The sequence below is a fragment of the Netta rufina genome (assembly GCF_964035555.1).
Source record: "Netta rufina genome assembly, chromosome: 17".
In the NCBI taxonomy this organism is placed as follows: domain Eukaryota; kingdom Metazoa; phylum Chordata; class Aves; order Anseriformes; family Anatidae; genus Netta; species Netta rufina.
This window is the reverse complement of record NC_140141.1, coordinates 11,657,466-11,681,983: the sequence shown is the minus strand read 5'-3', so window position 1 is coordinate 11,681,983 and position 24,518 is coordinate 11,657,466. Positions and strand designations below refer to the sequence as shown.

The 24,518-nt window shown below is 53.9% G+C and overlaps 2 protein-coding genes across 2 annotated transcripts; both read right to left on the bottom strand.

Moving 5' to 3' along the window:
• Window positions 1–112: 112 nt before the first annotated feature.
• On the bottom strand, window positions 113–4,996 carry SLC7A4 (solute carrier family 7 member 4; the record flags this gene model as incomplete). The annotated part of the gene is made up of 4 exons (XM_084297536.1): window positions 113–2,013; window positions 2,531–2,639; window positions 3,222–3,898; window positions 4,015–4,996. The coding sequence occupies 4 exons, from the start codon at window positions 4,994–4,996 to the stop codon at window positions 1,820–1,822; spliced, it is 1,962 nt and encodes a 653-aa protein (XP_084153662.1). The 3' UTR covers window positions 113–1,819.
• A 5,155-nt stretch (window positions 4,997–10,151) lies between these two features.
• LOC311216076 (protein DGCR6) lies at window positions 10,152–17,692 on the bottom strand. The gene is made up of 5 exons (XM_084297619.1): window positions 17,565–17,692; window positions 17,313–17,473; window positions 16,672–16,772; window positions 13,052–13,192; window positions 10,152–11,117 (listed from the first exon to the last, which is right to left on the bottom strand). The coding sequence occupies exons 1-5, from the start codon at window positions 17,678–17,680 to the stop codon at window positions 11,034–11,036; spliced, it is 603 nt and encodes a 200-aa protein (XP_084153745.1). The 5' UTR covers window positions 17,681–17,692; the 3' UTR covers window positions 10,152–11,033.
• Window positions 17,693–24,518: the final 6,826 nt, after the last annotated feature.

The window sequence follows — 24,518 nt, the reverse complement described above, 5'->3', positions numbered from 1 at the left end:
AGCTATCTGCCTCCCCAGATAGCTGCTGAATATTTTATTTTATTTTTTTAAATTAAGAGTCACTTTCTTATCAGGGAAAGGAACTTCACTAGTGAACGATGGTGAGGCTGGGGCCAGACAGGCTATCTTGTGACTTTTTAATTCACATTATTTACACTGATTCACAAGTTCTCTCATCAGCTCAGGTCATGACTTTTGGCAGCATTAAAGCCTCTGCCTCGGTGCCAAGACACTTCCCTGCTCAGCATCGTCCTTGCAGCTGACAAAGGGGTTCAGGCTCTCACAGGTGGTGCAAAACTCCCCTTGCCCAAGCTTCTGGGGGCTTTCCTGCTGGGGGAGCAGCTTCCAGAGGCGGGCTATGGGGGGACATACAGCACACACACACACAGAGCCATTGCAGAACCAGTGTTTATGAGGGTGACCGAGTCAGCCCATTGCTCACAAGCCACTACACAGAGGTGCCAAGCAGGGCTGCAGCACGGTGGGGACACAGCAGCCCCCCCCCCCCCACGGCAGCAGCAACAGTGCAGGGGGCAAGCAGGACATGGGCAGGGCCAGCAGATTTGTGCCACTGAGGGGGGGGTCACCGAGGAGCCATCAGATTGCACAGAGCCCCTGCACCCCTGGGTGTGATGGGATGAGCAATGGGAACCAGCTCCCTGCCAGGGCAGGGCTGACCCCACGGGGGGATGCAGGGGATGCTGCACACCCACCCTACAGCAGGGCAGGGCAGGGTGTGCATGCTGGAGGCCTGGCGGATCAGCAGCCTCTTTTGAAACATGCCAAAACCCCGATACCTTCAGCTTCAGGCAGGGATTGCCCAGTACAGCATCCTCGCCAGGTGGGTGCTGGGACCCCCTACCACCAACACCACCGCTCAGGGACATGTGCAGGGCAGGAGCTGACACCAAAAAGCACCCCCAGAGCCCTTCCTGAGCCACCAGGAGCCAGCAAAAGCCTGTGTCGATGTAGGTGATGGTGCAGGATGAGCTGCTGGAGTGCAGAGGAAGGGGGGAGCTGGGAGTCTCCCAGGGAGGCTGCTGGCACCTCAGGGGACAAGATCCTGAGTGCTCACCCCTCCTGCAGGGCTGAGCAAAAGTCTGTCCCGACAGGACCTTGGAATCGGGCTCCCAGTCTGCCCGGTGCGGCCGCCAGCCTCCAGCACACCCCAAACCAGCAGGCACCAGCAGCTGGGAAGTGGCAGCAGGGCTCCTACCATGCAAGCCACGCTGGCTTTCCCATGGTCCTGGCTTGGAAGGAGGTGCCTGCACCCTGCCACAGCCCTTCTCCAGCTCACACAGCCCCAGCTGCTCCTTGCAGCTCCCGCAGCCCTGGTATTTCAGGAGAGCAGCCCCTGGAGAGGTGGGGGCAGCCAAGGGGACAGCCAGCTCCTGCTGCAGGTAGCACAGGGCCGCAGAAAGAACCAGGATCAGGCCTGGGATGGGCAGCATGGAGCTGTCTGGCCCAGCCCCGGTGTCCCCAGCTGTGCAGGGCTGTGGGGACAGGCCAGCAGAAGGGAGATTTGCTGCACAGCCCCTGGGTGCGCGCAGGGGATGGCGGCAGGTACGAGGCTCCCCGTGGGCATGGCAGGCACTAGGTTTTGGGGGCAAAGAGCCACGGCTCCAGGGCTGGGGACGGAGGCAGCCAGCCCCCCACACTCTGCAGTAAGCACACGGGGAAGGGCGAGTGTCCCCGTGCCTTCCCTGGACGGAGCCACGCACCCAGGGGACCGGGCAGAAGGGGGTCCCTGGCTTTGTCGTGGGGTGGGGGCAGGCATTTCCAGAGCTGTGGCCACCCAGCTGCCCCCTCCCCTGGGGCGTCATCTCTTGGCCTCATCGGTGTCCGTGTCTGGCAGCCCAGCAGCGGGCTGAGGGCTGGGCTGGACCGCTTGCACCGTCTCCTCCAGGCTGCCACTGGGGAACACCACGTAGTGGGCGCTGACACGCTGCAGCTGGGGCTCCCGCAGGTTCTCCTTGCTGTGCCAGATGCCATAGCCAAAGTAGACGAGCAGGCCTGCAGAAGGAGATGGAGAGCAGTGGCTGCAGCAGAGGAGGAGGAAGACCCAAAGCAGCAGGGCTCCGGGTCTGCCCTCTCCCCCCTGACCATTCCACGAAGCCCCAGGACCTTTGGCCAGGACCATCACTAGCCCAGGTAAGCCAGTGCCGTGCCCTCTGTCTGGGCAGACACAAGCCTGGTGGCCCAGTCCCAACGGTGCTCAAGCTGCTGGGCCCTGTGCTGGACACATCTCAAATGTCAGGGGGGCCTGCAGGCAGATTGGGCCAAGATATTCCAGGGATTCTCCTTGCATGAGTGGAGGAAACCGGGATTTCCCCTGTCCGGAGATGACTCCGGTCAGTGCCACATGCTGAAGGAGTGATGCAGAAGATTTCTGCTGGATGCGACAGGGGATGCTTAAAGCAGGGAGGGCACTGCTGCCCTGCTCCTGCTCCCCAGAGCCACACCAGGCACTTCCCTCTCCCCAGAAGGGAGCACGGGCTCCCCGGGATCATGCTGCCATGAGAGCACTCACCTAAAATAAGCCAGACTGTGAAGCGAAGCCACGTCACGTAGCTGAGCTTCAGCATGAGATAAATATTGAGGACGATGCTCAGTGCTGGGGACAGGGGCACCAGGGGGATCTGCAAGAGAACCAGAGCCATCGGTGAGAGACCTGCCAGGAACAGGCACAGCTGCTGTGTTGTAGGGCCGTGTCCTTGTCCTTACAACTGCAGAGACAAAATGGCACTGGCAAGCAAATGTGGGGAATGACAACTTGTACCTGGTCACTGGGGCTTTCTGAGAACCTTTTTTTCCTGGCTGCATGCCAGGCTGGAAGGGTAGGCTGGGGAACGAGGACCAAAGCAGACCCAGTGCAATCCAGAGACAACAGGGTCCTGGCTAGATAGCAGAGGCAGGGAGCAACAACACTGCCTTCCAGATGCCTGGACTGCTCGAGGGGTACCTGGGATGAGCAGGAGGAGTGCCAGGACATGCAGAGGACATGGGGAGGAATGCTGGAAGGCAGCAGTGACCCTCAAGGGCAGCTCCCCATCAAAGGGACGGGGAGGACACCCATCCCAGCACAACCTGGGCACATCTGCTCTCAGGACACAGCCACCAGCTGCGGTGTTTTTACCAGGTCAGGGTGACCACAGCCTCTCCAGGGTCTGGCAGCGCTGCTCACACCCTGCCTCATCCCAGCCCACGGCCCCCAAACCTACCTGGAAGGTCTGCGTGCTGCGCTGCTGCTCGTGCACCCAGATGAGGAGGAGGCTGAGCAGGAAACCCAGGCTGAAGAGGACCAGCAGCAGGGAGTAACTCCAGGTGGGCAGGTGGAGGTGGGTGTTGCCAAACACCAAGATGGAGCAGAGGCAGACGGCAGACACCATCAGGGTCACCACAGCCACCGTGACCACCTCGCCCGGGTAGAAGTCGCTGAGGAACTCCAGGTAGGGCTCGAAAGCTGCCTTCAGCTGCCCCGGCTCCCGGTGCTCTTTGCTCTTGTCTCTATCCACCAGCTGGAGCTTGTCGGAGAAGGACTCATACTCCTTCAGCTCGCCGGTGGCGGGGCCCTCGCAGGGTTCGGGGCTGGGCCGGCTGCCAGCGGGCTGCGTGGGGGCGCCTGCCTTCTGCTGCTGGAAGCGCAGCACGATGATGCTGGCAGCCACAAAGGTGTAGGCAAGCAGCGTGCCGATGGACAGGAACTGCACCAGGGCCTCCAGGTCGAAGACGAGGGCCAGCAGGGCCATGAGGAACCCGAAGACCACAATGCCGATGACGGGCACCTGCGTGCGGGGGTGCACTCGGGAGAAGACCTGGAAGAAGAGCCCGTCCTCGGCCATGGCGTAGACAATGCGTGGCAGGGAGAAGAGGTTGCTCAGCAGGACCGTGTTCATTGCTGAGGGACAGGCAGAGGAAGGGAACCCACGTGAGATTGGGTGCATTGCCCAAACCACCCCACCTCCCAGCCCCCGGTCTGTACGCTCCCACCTCCACCAGCCGGTGTGTACTCACCGCAGATGGAGCCAGTGGCTACCAGAAATCCTGCCCAGGAGTAGCCTCTCCTGTAAAATGCATCAGCCAGGGCAGAATCAGGGTCCAGCGTGTGCCAGGGCACCATCAGCGTCAGCACCATGGACACAAGGATGTAGGCGCCGGTGGCCAACCCCAAGGAGAACGCTATGGCCCTGGGGACAGCCTTCTGCGGGTTCCTGGCTTCTTCACTGGAGGCTGCGATGACATCAAAGCCCACGAAGGCGTAGAAGCAGGTGGCTGTGCCAGCCATGATGCCTGACAATCCATACGGGGCAAAGCCTCCCTCCTGGGCACCCCAGTTCTTGGGCTGTGCGAGGACAAAGCCCATGATGAGAATGAAGAGGATGACGCCTATGCTGACAGCCGAGAAGACGTGGTTGAGCCAGGAGGACACTTTGGCCCCAAAGGAAATGAAGGCAGTGGCCACCAGCAGGATGATGGCCGCCAGGAAGTCCGGGTAGTGGGCTAGGAAGGGAACCTGCCAGGTGCCGATGTGGGTCTCAGTGAAGTTCTTAATTTTGTGGTTGAAGATGGAGTCCAGGTAGCCGCTCCAGGCCCTGGCCACCGCTGCGCCCCCGATCATGTACTCCAGCAGCACGTTCCAGCCGATGAGAAATGCCCAAATCTCCCCCACGGACACGTAGGTGAACATGTAGGCAGAGCCCGTCTTGGGTACCCGGGCCCCAAACTCGGCGTAGCAGAGAGCAGCCAGGAGCGAGGCGAAGCCGGCGATGATGAAGGAGACGATGACAGCGGGGCCAGCCATCTCCTTGGCCACGGTGCCTGTGAGGACGTACAGCCCAGAGCCCACCATGCCCCCGATGCCCAGCAGCGTCAAGTCGATGGTGGAAAGGCATCTGTTGAAGGACGTCTCCATCATGTCATCCTCCAAGGTCTTCACTCGGTTGAGTTTCTGGCAGAAGCGGGTCAGGTCCGCAGAGCGAGGCAGCCATCTCGCCATCCTGCAGGCACCAGGCCCTGCTCTCTGGCAGGACGAGGGCTCTGAGGCAGCGATGCCCTGCTCAGAGACCTAGAGGGGGAGCAGGAAAATGTCAGGAGCCCCGGTGGCAGCAGCTCCAAAATGCTCGGGTTGCATTCTGCTGCAAAAACCCTGCAGGGTTTTGCTCAGCCCCAGCACCCTCTCTGCCCGGATCCTGCACCTTGGCCAAGCCCAGGAGAGTTGGGGACAGGGTAGAAAAGTCACCAGGCATGCTCCCCTGGATTTGGACCTGCCGGCTCCAAATAGAGAGCGTGGTGGGGTCAGCACCCAGCACCGCCCCACAGCCTCCTGCAGGGCCACCAGAGCCAGCTGCCCATGCCCCAGTGACATGCCGGTGAGGCAAGCAGCTAATTGCAGCACCTCAAGGGCAGCACTTCCCCACCTTTCCTATTTGAAAATGGAGCTGTGCTAAAAAAATAATAATAATAATTCCAAACCAAGCAACTCAGGGCCACGCTGAAGGTTTCTCTGCTGCTTCCCCCTGCCTCACTAAGCACCTCCCTTCCCAGGGGAAACCTTGGCATGCCAGGAGCCCACCGAGGGATTGTGCAGGGTCTGTCCCTCCCCAGCAACTCACTGCTTCCCCGGGGAAAGCCCAGGCACGACAGGGAGATGCAGCAGGAGGTATGGAGAGGCCGAGCACAGCAAAGTAAGGCCGTGGGTGTCCTCTCCAGACCAGGAGAGAGACATCCACACCTGGCGGAGCACGATGCAGAGCTGGGGACCCTCTGGGGTCTTGCAGGTAGCCCGACATCCACGAGCTGCTCCCTGCTTCCAGCTGCCCCCCTCCCGAATCCCACCACCTCGGGCTGCCCACCGAGCCACCCCCAACCCACAGTGCTCAGCAGACACCGCTCCCCAAAACCTCCCAGGCCGTAGGAAGCTCTCCCCAGCGCCCCTAACCCTAAGGGGGGGGAGAGGCTCCGTCGGGAACCACGCTCACGGCGCTGCCACCGGGGGGGAGCCCCCGCTTTAAACCCGGCCCCGCTCACCTGCCGCGGGCGGCCCCTGCGCCCCCGGAGCTCCGCACCTGCTCCGAGCCGATCCGATCCAACCCAACCCGATCCGATCCAAACCAACCCGATCCGATCCAACCCGATCCGATCCGATTCAGCCCCGCCCGGTCCAGCCCCGCGGAAGGGCGGAGGCCGGCGCGGCCCCGGCAGCGGGCGGGTCCCCGGCAGCGGGAGGTGGCGGGGGGAGCCCCGCAGCGCCCGGGTCGCTGCCGTTGTCCCCCCCCTCTTTTGTCCCCATCAGAGGTGGGCGGCAGCCGAGGATGGAGATGTGGTCCCAAAACCCGGGAGACGAACGCAGACGATGGGGCGAAGGGCTGAATGGCTGCTCTTCTCTGCCCCGCTGCTATCCGGGGGGGATTTTGTCTTTGGCCTCCCCATGCTCCGGAGCTCCTGGCCGGGTGGCTGGGATCGTCCCCACGCTCGGCTCTGCCCCACGGAGAGGAAGGAGTAGGGGAAAGCAGCTGGAGGGGCTGCAGGGGCAGGAGGGTTTTGGACCAGCCCATCCTGCTCGCAGTGCTGCTGGCAAGGAAAAAGCAGTGCCCGCAGGAGAGCGCAGAGACCCCAGTGAAAGGGTACCCAGAGTCCAGCAGAGAGACTGAGACGCATGATTCCTCTTCTCCAGAACTGCCCCAACTCCTCTAGAAGCAGCGTAAATCCTCTGCACCCCCAGCCCCTGCAGCAAGGAGCTTCCTAGCTCTGCTGCCCGGCACACAAACAACCCTGTTCCACCCCAACCTGCCTTTTACAGGCTTCATGTAACGCTCCTTATGTCTGAAGAGAGTGAAGCTTCCCTCCCGTGGTTTTATCTCAGCCCTGACCCCTCTTAGGCACTGTTTCCAGCTGGAGGAATGGAGGCGGAAGGTGCTCCAGGCCTCTTGTATCCCCACTGCCTTTCACAGAACATTTTCCAGCTCTGCTGCACTCTGGGAATGAAGTGGGCAGGGTTTGGGTGTCAGTGCACCAGTGGCTTCACGGCAGCAAAATGGTTTTCATTTTCTTCTCTGCTCCCATCCTAATGCTTCCTGATGTGCCATTTGATGGCAACTGAGCATGAAAGCTCATGTTTGTATGGACCTGTCAGTCATCACCCCAAATACCCAGCGGTAACAGTCAACTTGGAGCCTGTCATTTGAAACTAAGTGCTCCCATGTGCATAAATCCACTTCTATCCATGCTCAACATACCTCCTTCTTTGTAGGGGACCTTGCTATCCTCCCATTCAGCTCAGCAAAGTATAGAACAAAGCACCAGGAAACGGGCCTTGTCCCTTCCTATCATTGCTCATCGACCTTTCTCTAGCTCATGAGTAAACACAGGGCTGGCACAGCAGCTCTCTGTTTGCTCACCTGCTGCCAAATGAACAGGTAGCTCAGTCCACTCGTGCATCCCCTCTCCACACAGCTTCTGGCATGCGTTGAGACTTCGGCAGAGCTTAAGGCCCAGCTTTGTGGGTGGCTGAAGCCACCTGAGCTGCAACCAAAGGTGCAGAAGGCCCCCAGCTGTGTGTTCCTATGGTACCTGTATGGCCGATTGCGGGCTCTGGGGCTGCACAGGAGCTGAGTCAGCTGAAAGCCCATAATCTGTTTTAGCATTTCCAGCCAGATCAGCTCCTTTGGATTACCCTCACAAGATTTGACTCCAGCCCAAATACCATGGGCAGAAACACCGTCACTACAGAAACAAGGCCATGGCCAGCCCTGTATGGAATCATTAAGATTGGAAAAGCCCTCCAAGCTCACCTGGTCCAACCATCCCCCTACCACCAATCTCACTCACTAAACCATGTCCCTAAGCACCATGTCCAACCTCTCCTTGAACACCCCCGGGGACGGTGACTCCACCACCTCCCTGCGCAACTCGTCCCAACACCTGACTGCTCTTTCTGAGAAGAAATGTCTCATAATTTCCAACCTAAACCTCCTCTGGTGCAACTTAAGGCCACTCCCTCTGGTTCTATCATTAGTTATCTGTGAGAAGAGGCCAACCCCCAGCTCCCTACACCTTCCTTTCAGGAAGTTGTAGAGAGCAATGAGGTCTGCCCTGAGCCTCCTCTTCTCCAGACCAAACACCCCCAGTTCCCTCAGCTGCCCCTCACAGGACTTGTGCTCCAGGCCCTTCACCAGCCTTGCAGCCCTTCTCTGGACACATTTCAGGGCCTCGATGTCCTTCTGGTAGTGAGGGGCCTGAACACAGTACTTGAGGTACGGCCTCACCAGAGCTGAGTACAGAGGGACCATCACCTCCCTGGCCTTGCTGCCTTCACTATTCCTGACATAAGGCAGGATGCCGTTGGCCTTCTTGCCCCCCTGGGCACACTGCAGGCTCATTTCCAGGCCATGGGCTGCCAGCTTCTCCAGGAGAATACTGTGGGAGACCGTGTCAAAGACTTTGCTTAAGTCTGGGCAGACTACAACAGCCTTTCCCTCACCTACCAGGCAGGAAAGGCATCACCCTGTAGGAAGGTGTCACCCTCTAGTGACACAAATGCACTGATGTGGGGGGCTGGAGAGAGAAGGAAAACTTGCAGCTGAAAAAAAAAAATTGAATATCTGCCCATTCTCAGCCTTATACCTCCTAGTAATGCTTCATGTGGGGGCTGACTAAATTTTCCTCCACCGAAACTGGGCTGATCAAACACTCCCTTGATCACGAGCTATCCCAGATGATTTATTCTCTTAAAATAAATCTTTTCAACCGATTAACCACGTCTGAGCGCTCCGCCACCCTCCACCTTGCTCAGAAAGCCCCTCTAAAGCACAACCTGAGGCAGACCGCAGACATGGAAAATTTCAGCTTGGATTGTTTGCCTGGCAGAGCCGTAGGCTGCTGAAACCAGATGGTGGGAGCATGAAGCCCAAGTGCTCCCGCTGGAGCTCTGCTGCCGTTGTCATGGTACCACTGGAGCAGCCTGCCAGGCGCTGATCACAGAATCATTAAGGTTGGAAAAGACCTCCCAGATCATCTGGTCCAACCATTCCCCTGCTACCAATATCACCCACCAAACCAGGTTCCTAAACACCGGAGAAAGGCAGCCTGGGGCAGAGGGCAGCAAAGCCTTGATGTTTTAGCAGCTGAGTGCAGGGCTGAGGGTCAAGTAGATACAAAATTCATGGTAATTCTTGGGGATTCTGCAATAGGGCAATTCCCACATCAACCTACTTTCCAACTGGGGATAGTGACCCCACAAGAGATACACCTTCTGTCTCCAATCACTGAACTGCAGTAGCATGATGCTGTGGGGGGAAAGTCATGATGGATATGGGAGCGTGCCTCAGCCCTGAATTTGCAAAAGCCTCTTTGCTTCTCACACCGTTGCAGAAAATCAGAATGCTGTTGCATTTGCATACATCAGCAGGCAACACCACCACCTCACCCTACTGAAACACCACCCACAAAGTCTCCTAACACCTTTGCAGTTTCCTTGCTTCAGCTGGGGATGGTCCCAATTTGCTGAAAACCCCCATGGCTTCAGTGATCTGCTTTCATAAGAACCTAAGGGCTTACAGAAGTGACACATTTCCCAGCTTCAGCAATTAACAACATTCTGAACCTTCTAACACTGCCTTCTACTGTGAAAAGAGGTAGCAATAGCAAAGGATGCAGGCAAGAGCAAACAGTAACACAAAGGAGAAGTCTCCCAAATACAATCCTTTGCTATAGGAATGCTAGAGAACCCTTCAACAATGATCTTTGTGTAATCAAAGCCCTTGAACACACTTTGGTAAGAGTCCTTGATCCATCCCCAGCAGCTGCTCTGGCTTGAAGGGCCATTCATCCATGAAGAAAGCAACTGCTTTCAGTCTCTGCCTTGCCCATCCCATTTCCTGTGAGGTCCCAACATTGCTTCAGGTGTGCAAGAAATGTGCTGGTGTCAGGTGATGTGCAATGTCTTTTAACCAAGCTCTCAGCAAGTGCTCAGACTCCTCCTGTGGACCAAGTCTGGGGGATGCAACCAAGAGTAAATCAGCTCAGCCCTAAAAGTTCTTAGGAACTCCCCAGCTCTCTAGCTTTAATCTAGTGAAGCCCCAAACCCATGCTTATCTAGCAAGGATGGAAAAACTGTGTGATTGCTGACATTTAAAAAAGCTGCAGCCCCAGGAGGCTGTACACAATATTTTATTTCTATCCATTTGGAAACTGTTTTGAAGTAACAAAGCAAAAGCTCTGAAGCCTTTTCTGCTATCTGACTCGGGTGGAAACACCACTGACATCACGTCACAGTCCAGTGCAGGTGGACAGAGGCCTCCCTTAATAAAAGTCAGAGGAGAAGCCTATACTGTTAACTGCCTAAATGTCTCTCTGTAAGGGGTCTGCCTGTTTAGGATGTCGTTTCTGCCTCAGCACACACAAATGCATCTTCTTGTAGATAAACTTTTTTTTTTCTCCCCCACCCGCCAGCTATCTGCACACTAAGGCTGCACCGGAAGGTATTGGAATGCTTTGCTTCCTGTCTGATAGGACAGCTGCTCACATCTTCCACCCCTTATCAGAAGACACTCATTCCTCCTTGACTCAGAAGAAGAGATTGTAATTTGGAGATTACACTCCTCACAAATTCAGCTTCACTCCCCTGGATAACAGAGAACATCCATACATCAGTGGTTTGGGTTTGCTGACTTGATGCCTACAATAGTCTCTCTCGACTTAGTAGACTGCCTCAGTGACACTGCAGGCTGTAACGTGGCAGATTAACGCCCTCAGTCACCTCTTGTCTTAGTGACACTTTGCAATGCTGCAGGAACTGCAACATGCATCTTGTTTTGAGGAGTAGAAAGGCAGTCTGAAGCTCTTCAGCTTCAGACTCTGCTCTGGAGGTCTGCTTCTCCCATCTCTAGAGGTTTCCTAAGGGACACAGCTATTTCTTCTACAGCTGCAGACCAGTAACCCCTTCCTTATATAATATAAAGCAAATGCATTAACAGCCTATTCTTTAGAGGGAATTCAGAAGAAAACTCTGGAAAGTAAACAGCAGATTTGCTTGTTCAAGAGAAGGCCTTCTCTGACTCAGATTCCTTCTGCTGTAACTTCCGAATCAGTTCCAGCAAGTTCATCTGTAAAGTCAGCTCCTGTAAAGCAAAAAAAGATATTTTTGCAAGAATAAAATGATCCCATACCCTTATGCAGGAAGCAGAAAGGACTGGTTTGTACCACCCACTCAAGAACGAGTAGTCCTAAGGGAACAAGAGAAAAAGCTTGCAGATGCAAAACAAGGGCTTAATCTTAAGTGTTTCTACAAAACACAAGGCATTAATAACTTATATCTGCTGCAAACTGTAGCTGCATCAGGAATCCCAGTGCTTTACAAATTGTTACTGGTTAAAAAAGGTTCTTTCTTCTTGACAGTTGTTGAACAATAAATCCAGTGAGGGCTGTCAGGCTGGCCAGTTTTGAAGGTTTTCCCTTTTCTACGACACAGCCTTCAGTGGAGGAGAGCAGCAGTGTCCCCTTGCACACATAGAGCCACACATGCTGGGGGAGGTTCTCCAGGTAAGCACAGCTCCCCTCCATTGTTTCTGAACAGCAACTCCAGTGCCTGATCCTTTTACAGGAGACAAGGGAAGGAAGCAGGAGGAAATACTTTGTGTGCTTTCCAACTGGTTTCTTCTAAGGTACATGCAACACACTGCTGTGCTGGTGTATACAATCCTCTCTTTCATTCTTCAGAAACTCCTTTTTCTGTGACTGCCACTGAGTTGAGATCACCATCCCCTATAATCACCAGCATCAGCTTATTGCTTCCTTATACTCCCCTTGCCATCTGCTTGTTCTTCACTCAAATTTATCTCCCAAGCCATTTAGCAAACAGACTGTATTACCCCTGCACATGGCAGGTTATCTAATTCAGTAAACCCTGGTTCTGTGACACAGGCTTGTAGATGTTACGTTATGGAAATAAAAACCTATTTTTGTAAATATATATATATATATATCAACAGCATAAACAGGAAGTTTATATAACAGACTGGGAAGAACACATCTGCTGATGGAAATGTATGAAGAACAACAGATTTCATCAGTGATTTCTTGTATGATGGCAGCATTCAAAGATGCGAGTCAAGATCTGGTTTACCAGCTACCATAAAGGCAAACATAAATAAGAACAGCAAATAGGAACCCTGGTAAGAGTTACTACTTACAAAAGTGACATAAAAGGTAGGGGCAGGAGGGGAGACAAAGAGCTGCTTTCAGTATGAGTAATAGTGGCATAAGAAAAAAAAAAAGGGGGACTTATTCAAGGCTACACGAGCAGGAATCTTGTGAGTTTTAGAAAACTGCTGTTTAACTAACTTAGTGTAAGCCAACTTTTCTCTCTAGTAGGTTTTTATCAAAGCTAAATTTAATCAGCTGAAAAATACAGTTAAGAATAGTCTGTTCCCACATTCTCTGCAAACTTCAGTGGCATCATAATGAGACTGGAATTTTCAGTTTTCCATTCCTGTGGTGTTGGAAAACAGAAGAAAAAAAACAACAACAACAACAAAAAGCTAGGCAACTGCTCTCAAGTTTTAAGAGCACTGGAGAAACATAGAACAATTCTCTTATCACAGTCTGATACAACTATCTCCAGTAAGTCACAGGCAAGAATTAATGAGATGCCTTTTAAAAAAATAAGAATTATTGAAGGCAATTTATATAGCTAAGCTAATCACAAAAATGACAAACCTACTTATCCATTTATTTCAGTATTCCATGGACCTGTTCCAGGGTCACAGGACTGCAGGCTGTTGGCACAATGTTTCTTCCATCCACAGTGGGAAAAACACTGCAGAAGGTTGGGGATATTGCCCTCTCTAACGGGTTTCTGTTGCTTCAAACCCACTACCTGGCCTGCCCAGAGCACATTACACATCAGCTGATGAGGCAAAGGACTGATCATTCTTCTTGAGCCAGCAATTCAGAATTCATTAATAGAGTAAGATTTAAAAAAAATCAATTAAAAAAAATTGTTAGCACAAGAGCACTGCCAGATCTTACACTCGCTGCTTAACCACAAACCTACCTGTGGGTTGGTGGTGATGTAGAAGCCTGATACCCCAGCCTTCTCCAGAGTGCTCTGCTGGTCTATCACTTTTTGGTCCAGTTCCAAGACAATTTTCTCATCCATCATTCGCTGTTCCTCTCGAATTCGTTGCTCCACAGCCTGAGGTGATGATATGCAGCAGAAGAGTGGATTATTCACCTTCCTCATATACTTTTCTCATCTCTAAGTCTTTTACCAAAACCAAAGAGCTACTAGATCCTCGAGAATTCCAACTGTGACTCTAAACTCCGGGCTAGACTCTTCCAAGGACAGTAGAGGGCAGCAAGCACGGCCTCAGATCTTACTTGAGTGACTGCCATGCCTTATAGCAAGCTACCTCTCATGAAAGAGCAGGGAAACAGCTGGTACTAGCCTAGTTTATGTGCATTCTGAGGCTAAAAAAGAGACCACGAGCAACAGATCACAATCTGAATAACTTTTCCTTAGGAGCAGCAGGATGTAGCTGAGTACTCCAGTAGCACATGGGCTAAAGAAGTCCGTAGTCCAAAAAACACATATCCCTCGCAGCACTGATGGAAGACTTGGAGGAGTAATACAAGCCACAGAAAATCACCACACAGCCAGTGCAGATGCTTCCACGTTCTCTGAGCACAAACATGTACAAAGCTGGAGCTTTACAGCAGACCCAGTTCCCATTTATTGATTAAGGAGTCAAGCTCCTCAACTCCTAGCTTTGCGATAGTAAAGTCAGCTTATTTTGTATGGACCACAGCAAGTTGAAGCTTTGCTTGGAACTACACTATGCTGGGGCTCTATTTCTGGCAGATGAAGGGTATCATCAAACAAACACTTTCCAAGTAGCCATACCAGCAGATCTCTCCTGCCTTGCCTTTGCAGAAAACTGCATTACCTCAGAAGAATGAATAGAAGAACAGAGCAATGTAAAGGTATGAGTTCACTGCCTAAGCACAGGATGGCAGAGCTGAAACTCACTTGCCACAGACACACAGTGTAACGGTGGGGTGTAAGTTATCCTCTCTAGCTGGAACACAGTGATCATTTGCTACTTCAGAGGCACACTGGAAATCAAGTGTTGAGAGCATGCTCTACAAAGGCTACTATATTCTGCTAGCTGCAGAAGTGGGCTTGGCTAGTCACTTATGGAGAAAATATCAACCTACTTGGCTAAAAGGAACACTTCTAGAGAGGGCAGAACAAAGCAGAAGGATTGCAGGGGTTGAGGAGAGCCCAGCTCCAACAAAAAGCCACATATGTGCACTGCTAAGGCAATAAAATCTTACTGGGCTGCACTGAAAAACAGCCTTCCTTCTCAAGACACAGGGAAAGTCAGGAAACACCAAATCTGCTCTAAACATAAAGGAAGGCTCCTTCTCATGTAAGGACTAGATGACAAGTTTAAACATTTTACCCACGCAATGTTGCTCCTTTGTAACATGGTAAACAAAGGCAAGCATTTAGCTAGAGACGTTCAGGGCAATAAATAATCCTCACTGCACAGAGAGGGAGAAGTCACTAGGTCTGGGATTTCCTGTGTCAACAACTGTGGTTTAAAAGGCCTGGGCAGATCCATCTGAAAGGGAGGACAAGTTCCACAAGTTCTGTGGAAAAGCCAGAATCTGAATGACAGTGGCCTTAGTCCTGTAGCATGAAAATATCAGCTGCTGTCTCCAAAAGGCCTGACCCAAACAAAGGGGGTTTCAAAGACCTGACTGGACAAACTGTGAACAAGTTGAAGCAGCCTCAGAGCTTACTCTGCCTTGAGCAGGTGTTTGGATCAGACACCTCCTGAGGTCCCTTCCAACACTAACTATCCCACGAACCTAAGAAAACTCCGTGTTTATAAATTCTTTAGTCTGGAAGGCTCATACTCCTTGTCTGTGGAAGATTCAAATCCTTTGGCTCCCACATTCCCCAAGGACTTTCCTTCCTCCTTATGGCCTTGGAGCAAAGGAGTAGGTACCACACCACTGTCTTCACTTAGTCCTGTGCTGAAGAAGTGATTTGCCAGTCCTTGGGCTTGAAAAGGCTTGAAAATCTCTTTAAATGAGATTTAGTTACCTGCATAGTGTTTAGGGTAGACATACAGAAAAGTACCAAAGACTCAGAGAAAGTAAGGCTTAAACATAAGCTTCAGCTCAAGTGGCTGGTAGGCTAAGCCAGATTTTAAGTGCTACAGATTCCATTAGGAAGCTGGACATCTAGAAACTACAACTTGAATTATCCCTCCTGTGTGACTGGTCCCAAGCTATTCCACAAGAACTGGTCTTCAAAACCTTTAACCACAGAGAGCAGGTCTGATTAGAAATGCAGCAATTGTTGCTAAGATTACTGACCTATTCCCAAAATGCTCTACAGAATTTAGAATAACAGAGCAGTTATTCTGTCAGAGAATAACAGCACGTATAAAAGGGAAGAAGTAAATTCAGTAACTTCCTCCTGACAGAGGAATTAATAACACAAAAAGGCATGGGGAAGGTAAAAAAATGTAGGAAGCTGTGCATGATATAATACAAGGAAAAACAAAACACATAATATGGATGATTATGATCTAATGTGAATCAAGTCCACTGAGCAAATACAATATTAAAAATGCTTTAGAATCAGCAATATAGATCATTACTTATTGCTATGCTGCAAGTAAAAGTTATGCAGACACAGAATGTCTAATATAGGTCCACACTGGCTTTAGTCATCTCAGTAAGAAATAAGGGAAGTGAAAACAAAAGATCCAACAGTGAGCTCTAACACCACGGTTGTTATGTACAAAGGTCAGAAAATAGCTTACCTTTAAACAGTTATGCATTTGCCTTACACGTAGTAAAGTAATTTCATGCATACATTTCAATTATATGAATTAAGAAAACTAGCTACTTGTAATTTCCCTTACTTTAGTGATAAGATAGAGACAGTTTTATAATGTATAGGTAAGATGATCTTCAGCCCCTTGGGACTGAATTTACCACTCATGCTGAAGATCCTTTCTAGAAATGCCTTGAGAAACACTAAGAATCAATTTTTGTTTTTAGTTATCTTAGGTTATTTCTTCCTTATCAGCGTAACTAAGTAAAACACGAGTTTTGAGTGTTCTCTGCTTTCTCACTTTCTAACACATAGTGGTAGATTTTATGCATGTTTATATTTTGCATCAGCTTGCTGTCTATCCAGATGCAGGCTTAAGCTTGTAATATAGCAAACAGACTCGTTAGCATATTGTGGAGAAGGCCTTGCTCTTTTAGAGCAGGTTCCTCAGCTTCCATAATTGTCAGATCAGGTCTGGGCTCTAACTGCGCTAGACAGCAATAGCCTCGGGCAGTCGTCTAGTCTGTCAGAAAGGACTGAGGGGTCAAAGGGGCCAGAAAGAGGACCATCCAGCTGGAGCAGAGAGCCCAGGGGTCTGTGAGCATGGCCAGACAGGATGGCTGGCAGCTTCCAAGGCTTCAAGGAGGACTAAATAAACCCTTTGGACGTGCCAAGCGCTGTGACGCCCCCTGCAACAGCAACAGCTCCTTGGGTGGGACAGCTAGGCACAGCCTTGCAGCAAAACAGCCGTAAGTCCCAGGGAAGGGGACATTGTGAAGGGTACCGAGGGAAACTGTGCCTGCTTGCTCGCCCCTTACCTCCATCTCCCGCTGCTGGGCGGCACGGAGGATCGGCAGGTTGTGCGGCCTGCAGCACTGCTGGGCCTCCTTGTGCCGGTGGAAGAGCTCCTGCTTCAGCCCTGCTTGGGGAACAGGGTCAGGACCCTGCAACTACCACATCCCCTCCTTCCTCCCTCCCTCCTGCCCTGTCCCCACAGTGTCCCAGTGCTCCGCTCTGAAGCCCCACTCCTGGCTTCCCAGCCTCCCCGTGCAGCCCCTGGTTTCCCAGGCCCCTCTCCTCTGCGACCCCCCCAGTTCACCCAGTTCCCCCATTGCCTTCACCGCCTACCCTCAAAGTGCCACAGGGCTGTGTCCCCATCACCCTCTCCCCCCACCAGTGTCCCCATCACCCTCCTCGACCCCCAGTGTCCCCACCACCCCCCCAGCATCCCCATCACCCTCCTTGACCCCCAGTGTCCCCATCACCCTCCCCCCTCCTCAGTGACCCTCCCCAGCTCACCCAGTTCCCCCAGTGCCTCCACCACCTACCCTCATTGCCACAGGGCTGTGTCCCCCCCCCCCCCCCAGTGTCCCCATCACCCTCCTCGACCCCCAGTGTCCCCATCACCCCCCCAGTGTCCCCATCACCCCCCCCAGCCCTTTCCTGGCACCCCGCTGACCGCGGTGCTCGCTGTGCAGCTTGAGGCGCTGGCTGTAGAGGTTCTTCTCGGTGAGGTGCTGGATCTCCAGCAGCCCCTGCACGATCTCGAACACGGTCCCGTCCAGCAGCGCCAGCGCCAGGTCGCTCAGCGTCGTGTAGGACAGCCGCTGCTGGCAGGAGCTGGCGGGGTGCGGTGCGGGTCAGAACCGGCACCAATACCGATATCGATACCGATATCGATACCGATATCGACCTGTCCCGCCCCACACACCTTGGCAGCGCCTTCACGAGCGCCTGCAGCTCGGAGAGCAGCCGGTAATGCCGCTCCTGCTGCCGGGACAGCTCCGCCGCCGCCGCCTCGTACCCACCGCCCCCGAACCGCTCCATGGCCCCCCTCGGCCCCGCTCCGCCCCGGCCCCGGCCTCCGCTCCCCGGCGCAGGCGCCAGCGGCGAAGCGGGAGGAGCCTGGCGGGGCCCCGTCGGGGAGCTCCCGAGTGCCGAGGGCCTGCGGAAGCCGGAGGGATGGTATCGCACGATATCGGGTGATATCGCGCGATATCGCGCCCTGTCGGCACGGAGGCGCGCGGTGCCCGAGCTCCGGCTGCGCCCAAGTGGGCGCAGAGTCATAGAATCACAGAATCATAGAATATCCCGAGTTGGAGGGGACCCACAAGGATCACTGATGCACAACCCCTGGCTCCACGCAGTTCTACCCAAAAATTCAGACCGTGCGACTAAGTGCACAGTCCAAACACTGATTAAATTACAACAGGCTTGGTGCCATGACAACGTCCCTGGGGAGCCTGTTCCAGTGTGCAACCACCCTCTGGGTGAAGAGCCTCTTCCTAATGTCCAGCCTGAACCTCCCCTGCTTCAGCTTGACACTATTCCTGCGGGTCCTATCACTGGTGTTTACAGAGAATAGGTCACCTGCCCCTCCACTTGCCCTCATGAGGAAGCTGTAGGTCTTGATGAGGTCCCCCCCCTCAGCCTCCTCCAGGCTGAACAGGCCCAGTGCCCTCAGCCACTCCTCATATATCTTCCCTTCTAGGCCCTTCACCATCTTTGTAGCCCTTCTCTGGACACTCTCCAACAGTTTCATATCCCTTTTGTACTGTGGTGCCCAGAACTGCACACAGTACTCGAGGTGAGGCTGCACAGAGCAGAGCAGAGTGAGACAATCACCTCCCTCAACCGACTGCAATGCCATGCTCAATGCACCCCAGGGTACGGTGGGCCCAGGGCACGCTGCTGGCTCATATTCAGCTTGTTATCATTAAGAAAATAGCTGTGGACTTACAGACAAGTGCTTCCTTCTCGTTGATTACCACAGAGTTTTCAAACCCCAGAAACAGGGAAGTTTTTCTGAGAGCTGCTTGTTGTTACACACTTGCTGTGGGAATGAGCCCTGACCTGCTCGGTTATTTTGGGGACAGCTATGGTGCTGCTCTGGGGGTGGTTCAAAATGTAAAGAGCTAACAAGGTCAAAAACCGAACCAAACCAAAATAAAACACCAAAGCATTGGAGTCTGGAGGTGTATTTTAAAGCGGTTCAGGATACCGACAGCCCTTCTCAAAAATGAGAACACATTTTCTGTGAGCTCCTGGTTTGTCTCATATGCTGCCCAGTACTGGAGAGCGCATTCAAAGTATCCCAGTGCTGCATCGTGTAGGCTGTTAGAAATGTTTCCAATCACTTCATCTGTCAAAAAATCTTCAGCGCTGCTGTCAGGTATGTGAGCTTGGCAGCAATGGCTATGCGGCCATTCTGAGGCCTGTTGGTACACTCTGCTGGGACCAAAAGGTGCTGAGCATCTGCCAGTGCCCAGAAACCATGGCTGATCTTCGAGAGTGCAGAACTCTTCCTCCTCCCTGAATGGGAGCTGCTGCCCTTCCTTCTCTACAAAAACACAGGATGTATTTTTGTTAAAGAAATCGTTATAATTGTTACAATGCTGGAGCAAGAAAGGGCGAGGAAGCTGTTTGAGGACTGACTAGGGGAGCATTGAGGAGGGAGCGATCAGACTGCTATGGCTGTGTTGTGAGGGTATGGGAAATGTCTTCAGATCCTCGCTCTTTTAATTTCTTAAAACACATGGAATTTATTAAGTTCATTTCAACTTCAAATGCACTGTTGGAGTGAAAATATTTTCTTTTTGTGAGCACTTTTGTGCAGGTAATGAGATCAATATTTAATAGGTTTCTTGCAAGGCTGAGTTTCAAATTAATTTCAGTGGTACACATGAAGAGATTCCTGACTTGAGTTAGCAAAATGAAAGATACACTGAAATGCATTAAAAAGCTTAAGAAGTGTAATATTTAATATTGCTTCAAAGCTTACAAGAACTGCATTGTATATTCGAGGGGAGTAGAAATGTCCACTTTAGAGAAGAATACTTAGCCTCTCCAGAGAAATGGGGCGTCCCTAGAATGTCCCTGAATATAAATTGTCCTTTTTTTTTTTTTTTTTTTTTTTTTGGTTGGTTGGTTGCCTCATATTTCTACCCAAGGATGGTGATCCCTAAATCCCAGGTCCTGGAGAGGCTTTTGGTGGGCTGATTACAGATCCCTCTGCCTCTGGGCTGCTTAGACCAATGCTTTGTACAGTTAACTCTGCTGTGTCCGTCTGTCCTGCTCTTCCCCTGCTTGGCTGCAGCGGTGCAGCAGTGTCTCTGGGAAAAGGCTGCAGTGTATTTTTAACAAGCAAATCAACCTACATTTTCCTAACCCCGTTCTCAGGAGCTGCCAAACCGTTTTTGCTGAGCTGCAGCTGCCAGAGGCAGAGCTGTGGCGCAGAGCCCGGCTGGTTACAGCCTGCTGAGGTTCCAGGGAATGGAAAACACGGGCTTTTAATTAAAAGGTATTAGCCGTGGTGCTTGGCTCCGGCTGGGGCAGCATGGAATACCAGCATAAAAGCACTGCTAGCCTATTAGCTCAGCCCCCAAAACCTTACCATTCTCTGCCACAAGTATTTAATAACAGCTCTTGCTTGATGTGCGAGTTTGGGCACTTGGAGCAAGCTGTACAGGGCTGGAGCCCTGCTGTGATGCGCTCCCATCCCTGCGCTGGGTCCTTGTAGCCTCCTGCTCCCCGCGTGCTGCGGCTGTGCCGTTGGCACTGCTCGCTGCTGCGCTCTTCTTGCACCAGCTCTGCTCGAGCAGCCACCGGTGGGCTGCTGAGCACAGCCTGGAGCCTTGCATCAGCACAGCCCTGGAGGTGGCCGTGGCCGTGGCTGTGATGTGGCCCGTGCTCTGGTGTCCCCATGCCATCAAGGTTGTCACAAACAGCCCTGCAGAGCAGGGCTCCTGCTGTGCACCAGCTGGCAGGGACTTGAACCGTCTTGAACTGTTGAATCAGCTTCCTCCTGGGATGAGATGCAGCTGGAATTGAGCAACTTTGGATGTCTCGATCTTTGCCCTTCCCCCACCTGCATCCCAACCAGACAGCATTTTGCTGTGCCAGGGGCCTGTTTCTCTCTGGCTGTGTCAGGGCATCCATCCTCTGGCCATGCAGCCTGCAAACCCTTCAGCAGCCTCGCCTGCCCTGTAGTGGGGCCAGGACTCCACCCGGTACCAGCACCAGACGTGTGGGCCCACTGCTGCTGAGGACAGCCCTGAATGCAGCCTGCCTTGTCCCTCTCCCAAGCATGTCTCACTTGTCATGGAGCTGCCCCTGTCTTGAACTCTCCAGCCCATAAAGCTGCTTCACCAGCTCTGTCTTTTCCACCCTCTTTCTAGTGGTGTTTCTAGGGGGAGCCTCAGCCCATCGGCGCTGTGACCCTCTGCGGATTTAATGCCCCTTGTGCCTTTATGCCCCAACCCCTATCGAAGGAGCCTTGGCTGAGCTGGTGGAGGGAGGGGGCTGGAGTCACCGTGTGTGGGAGGGCCCTGCACCCTGGGGCCCCCACGCTGCTCTGCTCTGCTGTGGACATTCCTCTCCCTTCCTTTGTGCTGCAGGAAATATGTGCTTCCTCCGTTCCCAACGCTGCTCCCTGCTCAATTGCTAACAGATGTGGGTCCCATGCGCTTCTCATTAGTCTGGCAGGCTCGGGGCGCTGTCTCCTCCCAGCTCTCAGGCTGTCTTGGAAAGGCTGGGCTGCTTGTGGGAACCGGCGCGGATATTTGAGCCGGTGTGCACGCCACGAGGCAGCGGGCTCGGGGTGCTTGGGGCCAACGCTGCCTTTGTGCTGGGCTGGGAGGCACCCGGAGCGATGCGGGGCAGGCGCTGCAGCAAGCCAGCCAGGGGGATGGAGCTGGAGCTGGGGGCCAGGGCCCTGCTGGGGGGCTGCGTGAGACCTTGGGTATGGGGATGAGGGCACCGCACATGGGCAAGGAGCATGCCCTGAGCTGAGGTGTGGGCTCACGTTGGGGTGGGAGTACTCAATCAGGTGGTGGGGGGCATCAGCAGTGATTTCCCGAGCAGCTGGGGCAAGGGTCAGGGGGCTCAGGGGGTGCAGCATGGGATGAGGAAGTGTGGGACCTTCCCATGTGTGGCTGTGCATCCTAAAGCCTTGCATTGAGTCACGGGGCTTGCAGGGACATCCAGAGGGCTTGAGGGATGCTGTGCTGACAGAACTGCTTGTCTTGCCACTGCCCCAGGGCTGCTCCCATGGGGTGCAGCACTGCCAGAGCACCTTGCTCCCAGCAGGTCACTCACCCAAGGACACATCTCCCAGGGCAGTGAGGTCCCCAGCCTTTATTTGCACAGGTGTCCAGTGCTCCCTGCACATTTAGGGCAGGGAGTCTGGTCATTACCTTTCCCCGAAGGGCAGGTTTGCCTGTGCAGGACTGCTGAGATCCCAATTTGAACGGGCAAGGCAGAGGGAGCGAAACGTGTACGCGCATGAAGTGCAACGACTCATTTTAGCAACTGGAGAACGTTGCAATTAGGAGCAATCCTCCAGAGAAACCTGAGCGCAGAGCCATCCGCAGGGGACGGCTGCCAGAGCCCGGTGTCCCCGCGGGGCAGCAGCCACATCGCTGTGGCTCTGAGTCACCGAGCTGGAACTGAGAACGGCTGCAGGGCTTCACCGGGCAGCCCGCTGTGCCAAAAGAGGCAGCTGCACTGCGGCATTTGCACAAGATGTTGCTTTACTGCTGTAAGCAAGAAGCCCAAAGACTTCTCGGTAGAGGTGGAGGGGAAGTGATGCAGATCCTCTGGGCTCAGAAGGGCTGCATTTCGGAGAGCAACCTGCCCGCAGCCCTCCTCTCCAAGGCACGGCTACGGGTTTGGCTAGCCGTGACAGAGACTGGGGATTCGGCACCAGCTCTGCCCAGGGACATGCTGGCCACCACGAGCTTGGTTTGTGCCCAGCTGAGATCCCCCTCTTGTCCCTCTGTCCCTTCACCCCTCTGTTCTCATCCTGTGCTCGCTGCCCGCCTGCTCTGCTCCGTGTGGTCGCTCTTGGTGGTGGCTTTGCCACCCAGCCCCTGCTCCCTGCCTTCCTCCTCCTGCCACTGTAACCTTTCAGCTGGCCTCAGCCTCACTGGCACTCATCCCCTGGGTGAGGGGGGGGACTGGTGGGAGCCTCACAGCCACCCCCTCAGGCTCTCTGGATTTATCCAAACTTGACAAGTGCTGCGGAGTGAGTGTGTTCCCCTGCTATGGCCTCAGGAGCTGAACATCCGAACGGGGAATTTCAGCCTGAGCTGTAGCTAAAATAAGATCTGGATTTAGGGGGATCCTACCTGCCTGGTCTGAGTGTTATTTTTTGGGGGGGAGCATGGGGTCTTCATGCCAGAGCTTTCTTCCCTGGAGCTGAACAGCTCGTGCCACGAGAAACATCCAGGCTGACGCAGCTGGGGGCTGCAGCCCTGCCCTGCCTGGGGCTGGAGGTACCACAGCGGGTGGAGAGCTGGACAAGCTGATGTTGGTTGGGACTCAGCAGCCTGAGGGGGTGTCCCTGACCCCCCTCAGGAGGTCTGGGTGACACTGAGCGACTCATTCTTACAATCCCAAGTACTCTGCAAGGGATGCTCTGGGCTCCTCACTGCCTTGGGTGCTCTGGGGTCGCTGCAGGGTACCTGGGAAGGAGGTGGGTGAGAGGGAGAAGCACGCAGGCCTGCCTGGGAGTTGTGCAGGGGCTGCAAGGGGCGTGCAGGGTGCAAGAGCTACAATGGGGTGCAAAGGATGCACTGGGCTCCGGGGGGTGCAAGGGCTGTGAGTGGCACAAAGGATGCAAAGGATGCAGTGGGCTGCAAGGGCTATGAAAGCTGCAAGCCCTGCAGCCAGCCCCTTCCGTCCTCAGGCCCAGGGCACGCTCACAAGCACTCTCCCTTGCCCTGAGCATATCGTCAGGGTCTCCAGACGTCCCAGGGAGACCACCCCACGTTGTGGAGACTGCCGGGCTGCTCTCTGCGCTCTCCCTGCTGCTGCAGTCCTGTCCCACCACTGCTGGCCCTCACCTGAAGGCAAGGAGCAAGCTGCGTGCCGTGCCCCAGTCATTGCCTCCGCGTCCTGCGCAGTGCAGGGGGAGCGCGGCCATCCCCGAGCAGCAGCCTGAGCCGATCATGTGGCTCCTAATGAAATCCAGACCCTGGCAGAGCGATGACATAGTGCCGTGATTTGTGCTCCCATACAGACTAAACAAGCACGGGTGCTCTGCAACGTGCCGTGCTGCAGCCAGGCCAGCACAGACGCGGGGATAAATCAGGTAGCGGCGCTGCAGATGCCTCTGCCTGCCTTCCGCCGACTTGTTCTGCCTCTCCCGCTCACAGTGCTTGGATGTGAACGCACTCGCACTTTCCACGAGACAAAAGAGGGATTTTCCTAAATTATGCCGACCAGAGCTTTCCAGCGCTGTCATAAAGCTTCAGGCTCTTGGATCGGCCCAGAAGCACCGGAGTTGCTGCAAGTTGTCTGCTTGCTGCTTGCATTTTGTTATGACCAGGGACGAACTGGTGCCCTGGACCGCAAGGGAACGCTGCCCCTGCTCCATGGGGTGAGCAGGAAGGGGACAGGGGGTGCTTCTGAAACAGCTGGACCTCCCCATTTTGGGTCAGGTTTCGGGATTTGGCTTTGGTGTTCCTGCCTTGCTGCTCTGGCAAACCTCTGGCTGTGCAGGGCTGAGGAGCACGCAAAGAGGAACCAGAAAGCATCTGGTGCATGGAGAAAGGGCAGAGCTGGATGCAAACAGCTGGGGAAAGGTTCTGCCATCTCTGAGAGAAGGCTGTAAGGGCTCAGGGCTTTGTGCAGATCCAGGGCTGGTGGCACAGGGTCCCTGAGC

Bases quoted from the DNA above. Each gene is read 5' to 3' on its own strand.
- LOC311216076 (XM_084297619.1), bottom strand. From the start codon at position 17,680: ATGGAGCGGTTCGGGGGCGGTGGGTACGAGGCGGCGGCGGCGGAGCTG. The intron at 13,193-16,671 runs GTAAGGGGCGAG...TCATCACCTCAG, and splicing joins CCCAGCAGCGGGAGATGGAG to GCTGTGGAGCAACGAATTCG. The intron at 11,118-13,051 runs GTAGGTTTGTGG...TTTGCTTTACAG, and splicing joins ACATCACCACCAACCCACAG to GAGCTGACTTTACAGATGAA.